General features: G+C 50.5%; 1 protein-coding gene across 1 annotated transcript in view; it reads left to right on the top strand.

The window, feature by feature from the left end:
• Positions 1–5,357, top strand: part of Plekhd1 (pleckstrin homology and coiled-coil domain containing D1) — a 31,073-nt gene extending 25,716 nt beyond the window's left edge. The window contains exons 8-13 of the mRNA XM_008845938.3: positions 740–833; positions 2,416–2,594; positions 3,035–3,167; positions 3,884–4,028; positions 4,436–4,585; positions 4,877–5,357. Coding sequence (XP_008844160.1) covers positions 740–833; positions 2,416–2,594; positions 3,035–3,167; positions 3,884–4,028; positions 4,436–4,585; positions 4,877–5,046 — 871 coding nt within the window. The 3' untranslated portion in view covers positions 5,047–5,357. The remainder of the gene's footprint in view (positions 1–739; positions 834–2,415; positions 2,595–3,034; positions 3,168–3,883; positions 4,029–4,435; positions 4,586–4,876) is intronic.
• The last annotated feature ends 296 nt before the right edge of the window (positions 5,358–5,653 follow it).

Here is a 5,653-nt window from a genome sequence, read left to right as displayed (position 1 = left end):
AGGGTCTCCCTGTAGCCCCAGCTGTCCTGGATCTCAGACCAGGCTGGCCTTGAACTCACAGAGATCCACCTGCCTCTGCCTCCTGAGTGCTGGGATTAAAGGCATGTGCCACCACGCCCGGCCCAGTCTTTTAATTTTTTACCACAATTTTGTGTGTGTATGTGTGTGTGGGTGGGTGCATGCATGCCATAGCATGCTTGTGAAGGTCAAAGGACAACTCCTATAAGTTCTCTCCTTCCACCATGTGGGACCCAGGGATTGACCTCAGATCATCAGGCTTAGTGATAAGTGCCTTTTGAGCCACCCTGCCAGGCTAACCAGACAGGCCTGGAACTCACAGATATCCTCCTGCCTCTGCCTCCCAAGAGCTGGGATGGGATTAAAGGTGAGCACCACCATGCCCGGCAGCTTTTACTTAATTTTTTAAGTTAGCGTACAAATAGGGAAACTAAGAGGCTCTTACCAGGTAAAAAGTGAAGTACTTGCTTAGATTTCAGAATGGTGCTAGACACTGGAATAGAGGATAAATCCCCTCCCTTTAGGATCTTACTATACCTGGTAAGTGTATCTATCTCATTTGACTGGACTCTCCTTGCAGCCTTGACACTGCAACTGTTTTTTGACACCCAGTGTTGCAGAGCAAAGGCTCTTCTGAGCCCTATAGGTGTGGCAGAAATATATCTGTGTGCAGAGGTTGGGAAGGGTGGATGTTGCCATACCCAGATCTCTGTCCCCACAGGGAGCTAGAGCTCACTGCAAGATGTCTGAAGGGTGTAGAACAAGAGAAAAAGGAACTGAGGCATTTCACAGAATCCTTGCAGCAGACACTGGAGGTGAGGGCCTGCTGGGGGATTGGCAGGAGGCAGGGTGGCTGGTTGGGCTATACAATACTGTGTTTTCTAGGGAAGGTATCTGTAAAGGGAATGAGGGACACTGATCTAAAGGACCTTCTCTGAGGATGGCTGGGAGCTCCAGCTGGCACATGAGGCCTAAAGCATGGACTGGTTCTTTCCAGACTTGGAGCAAAATTTCCGCCTTGCCCTTATAATGACCATGGCCTCAGGAAGCCTGCTTTCTGTGGTGCCTGTATTTTGATACCACAGGGAGGATTGATCAGGGTGGGTGGTGGAGTCACCTACCACATCCTTCTGTGGTTCCTTCACTTAGTGCTTCTGGGTGAAATTGAGCATGAAGGGAAATCAACTGCATGGTCACCTTCCTCTGATACCACAAGAGACTGAGACAGGGAGAGGCAAGAAGCATGTGTCAAGGACAGAGTACACACTATGGCCCCAGCCTTCCTGCCCGCGATTCCCCTCCATACCTTGCACAAAGATACCTCAGCCCCCGCTCCAACCACTGAGCTCATGTTCCCAAGGAAAACACACTCTTTGATCCCCTACAGTTCTCCCCATACTGTTCCTTTTTGCTTCTCTGCCTGGAGAACTCCTATTCATCCTTCTAAGACTCAGCTCAAATATCTCCTTAGTCAAGTTTCCTTAAGTCTTTTTGTTTTGTTTTGTTTGTTTTATTTTTGTTTTGACAGTTTCTCCCTAGTCCCAGCCCACTTAGAACTCACTATGTGGACTAGGCTGGCCTCCATCTTACAGAGATCCATCTGCTTGCCTCTGCCTTCTGAGGGTTGGGATTAAAAGAGCACACTCCACATGCCCAGCATTCCTTAAGTCTTTTTAGATAGGTATTTGCTTTGAGCTCTGAGCTCTCATGCATTTTGCATGACTGTTATGAGATTAATACTCTAGATTGTTTTTTTCTAAACTGTGGACTTGACCATGTCTCAATAGTTTCTCCAAGCTGAGTACCTGAAGTGAGCCCAGTGCACGGTGTGTGATCCATAGATCTTTGCTGAATCCATGATTGCCATGAAGGGTATAAGAGTGTCTAGCCTCCCTTGACTGAGTGGAGCTTTGTCTATGGTGCCTATGTTTGTTTATCTTTCTCTGATTCATGCTGAGTCATGTCCTGGGGAGTGGTATCATGGATATTTTCAACCCCAGAATTTCAGTGTAGTGTTAAGATCCTAGCTGATAAACACAGAGAACATCTAAATCTGCTTTTGGACTGGTCCTGTTGGGCATTTTCATATGAGCCCGATACATGCCCTCCTTTATCCTAGAGGAACAAGGACCCCAAAATGTCATGGTGCCCTTGGGCCTTGGGACTTAGTTCTGGTAAATGCCGTCTCCACTAGAAATCACATTGGGCTTCTCCTTGACATTCTTAATTGAGGAGCAACCTTCCTTTGTTGTGAGATCTTGGAATGAGACATTGATGGTGTCCTTTGTGTAAGATTGAGGAAGGAGTAGATCACTCTCTGGAACTATAAGGCAGGCTGGGGAAGCTATGCTGGACCACCATCCATGCTCTTTCTCATCTCCCCTACCTTTATGCCAGGAACTCTCCATAGAGAAGAAGAAAACCCTAGAGATGCTGGAGGAAGATAAGAACCAGTCACAGTCACTGGCCAATCAGAGCAAGCAGCCACCTGCCAGTGATGATCTCCATAGTAACCTGAGGCAGATAGAGGAGCGAATGCAGCAGCTTTTGGCAGAGAAACTCCTGGCAGAGAAGCGGTGAGGCACCTAAGACCACTGGGACTTGCAGTAGCTTGACAGCTGCTAATTCCTCTCAAGCTGGACAGCTGGAATCAGGTTCTAGCTGACACTGACCAATGGGTCACTCACTTCCTTTTTACCTAGGACCTGTCTACCCCAGGAGGCAAATGAAAAGAGCACCTTTGAGCCCCAAAGCTGGGCAGTTTCCCTTAGCTCCCTTCTACCCATAAAGAAACAGCTTCAGTGGGGTCATAGGACATCTCTGAGGTCACAGAAGTGGCAAACCCTGGACGTCTAAGCCTGGGGCTCCTATCACTGGCCACACCATCCTGGATCTTATCACTTGACTAGCTGAACCCAGAAAGTTCTGGGAACTCAGCCTTTTCTCTAGCCATGTTTCTGGCAGGGGCAGCCCCTTTTGTAGGTGGCCATCCGGTAAACATCTCTCCTGCTGGCAGGATGAAGGAGAATGAGGAGCGCTCACGGGCCCTGGAGGAGGAGCGGGAGTTCTACTCAAGCCAGTCCCAAGCCCTACAGAACTCTCTGCAGGAGCTGACGGCAGAGAAGCAGCAGGCTGAGCAGGAGCTCAAGGTGCTCCTACGTGCATGGGCTTCATGTTCAGGGCCCTTCCCTGCTTCTGGAGGCTCCTACCCATCCCTGCATTTTACAGCCAGATATACTACTACTCTCTGCCAGTATGACTAACTGGCCAGGTTCAGGGCATGGATTTCCCACAGTCTGTTCTATCACTGAAAAACACGTGCTGGGAACAGGGCTGAACCCAGCCTGTGAGTCATGGGTAAAGCATGGAAGCGGATGTGGAAACTTCCATCCAAGCTCAATGAGCCCAGGGTGATGAGAAAAAGGTATACTAGCTACTTTCCTCAGTGCTGTGATAAAGTACCTGACAAAAGCAACTTAAGGAAGGGAGGGTTTGCTTTGGCTCATGGCTTGAGGAGGATATAGTCCATCGTGGCAGGGAAATCGTGGTGGTGGGAAGTGTGAGCAGCTGGTGACATTGTATCTATAGTCAGGAAGCAGAGATACATGCTGGTGCTGCTCAGACTTTCTCCTTTCTATTCAGTCGGGGACCCCAGATCATGGGACAGCACCACCCACATTCAGAGTGTATCTTCTCTCCTCAGTTACTTCTGGAAATGTCCTCACAGACACACATAGAGGTGTGTCTTGTAGGTGATTCTAAATCCAGTCAAGTTAGCAGTGAAAATTAACCATTACAGAAGGCTTCTGGGGAGATGGCAACTGTTCCCTGGACTCAACTTCTCTCTTGCTTGTTCCTCATGGAGGCTGAAGTGAAGGTGCGTATGGACCTGGAGAGGCGACTGCGGGAGGCAGAGGCTGCCTTGCGGAGCCTGGAACAAGGGCTTAACTCCAAAGTGCGGAATAAGGAGAAAGAAGAGAGGATGCGGGCTGATGTGAGCCACCTGAAAAGTAAGCCCTCCCTCCAGGGCCCAACTCCAACCCAGAGCTCAGCTCCATAAGCACAGGAGCCTGGAACAAGGCTTGGCATTCATGAGGTGGCTCTTGCTGGAATTTCTTCCCTAGATGCCTGCCTGTAGGCACCCCCTTGGTACTACTTCTTTGTGGCAGTTGGACCTAGGGTGAGGATATGGGGTAAGCCTAGAGTTTCTTCCCCTTCTCAAAAGCTCAGAGCTCTGTCTCAGCAGATCTTTCCTGTAACAACTTCAGATTGTGGTTTGGGGGACAGACAATGCCCACCTAAACAGGTGGCTGTGATCTCTAAAGGATGGGACCAACATATTTTCCATCAGACCCCACCAGTATCTTTAGGAGGGGAAGGGTGCTGTCAACTGCCCCTTTGGGCCTTGCTACAACAGGGTTCTTTGAAGAATGCATCAGGAATGCAGAGCTGGAGGCCAAGATGCCAGTCATCATGAAGAACTCCGTGTACATTCACAAGGCAGCCACTCGTCGCATCAAGAGCTGCCGTTTCCACCGTCGCAGGTCCAGCACTTCCTGGAATGACAGTAAGTGTCCGTATGCCTTTATAAGCACCAATGGCACAGGTTGCTGGTGACAAGAGGAGAAGAGGGTGGTTTGGAGAACAAGTGGGTGAGGCTGGACAGTGTGTCCTTGAATCTGGCTCTATCAGCCTTGGTGAAACGTCAGACCTTGAGTTTCTTAAAGCATTCTGGAAGCCCACAGGCTAGGACAGGTTGGATGAAGTTCAGTAGGATGTATAGCTGGCATGAGGGAGGCAGGGCGGGCTCAGGACAAGGGAGTACTATTCATGGGGGATTTGATCCCTGTGTCCCCAGTGAAGCCATCCCAGTCCTTCATGACGTCCCAGCTAGAAGCCAACAACATAGAGGAGCTGAAGGAGGTGGCCAAGCGGCTCAGCAGAGACCAGCGCTTCCGGGAATCCATCTATCACATCATGGCCACCCAGCCTGGGACTTCCTCTGCACTTCCCTGGGGTGGGAAGTGATGGGTGCTCCTCCTCTGCCTCCCATCTTTCCTTGGTGAGGCAGCACAGGGAGGCCTGACTCTCCCTGGGTCCTTTCCATCAGAGCAACATCTTGGGGAGGGTCACCTTCACTCTCAAGGGACAAGGGTGACACCTCCCTCAGCCACACCTTGAGCCTTGATCTTGGGTCTACACTAGGTGGTGTGGGTCCATGCTGGCTGCTACCTGGTTGTCATGGTGAGGTGAGGATGAGGCCTGACTGTGTGTGATGTCTGTTGGTCAGGGAGTTGGGTAGAGAGAGGCTATCTACTCCGTGTGGGCAGGCCCACTGGCTGAAGACCAAAAAGCCTCTCTGGTACCCATCATACCTCTCTGTGACTCCGCTGCTGTACCCCTGGTCACATGACACCCCTAACCTTCTGTTTGCTTCTGGACACTCATATACAACCTTTCCCCAGGCCCCTGATGAATTCCATATCCTGGGGGAAGGAGGAGAGGGCTTTAGGACAACTGCCCTAGGCTCACAGCATTCCCCACGATCTCTACAGTATCCCATTTCCAGGGGGTTGCCTTGACTACGCAGGCCTCCCTTCCTCTTCAGGCAGGCTCACCCACAGTAACTTCAGTA

This window comes from Nannospalax galili, unplaced genomic scaffold, assembly GCF_000622305.1.
Source record: "Nannospalax galili isolate Female #2095 unplaced genomic scaffold, S.galili_v1.0 scaffold42, whole genome shotgun sequence".
Taxonomy (NCBI): Eukaryota; Metazoa; Chordata; class Mammalia; order Rodentia; family Spalacidae; genus Nannospalax; species Nannospalax galili.
The sequence above is the reverse complement of the archived record's forward strand: the minus strand, read 5'-3'. Positions and strand labels throughout refer to the sequence as shown.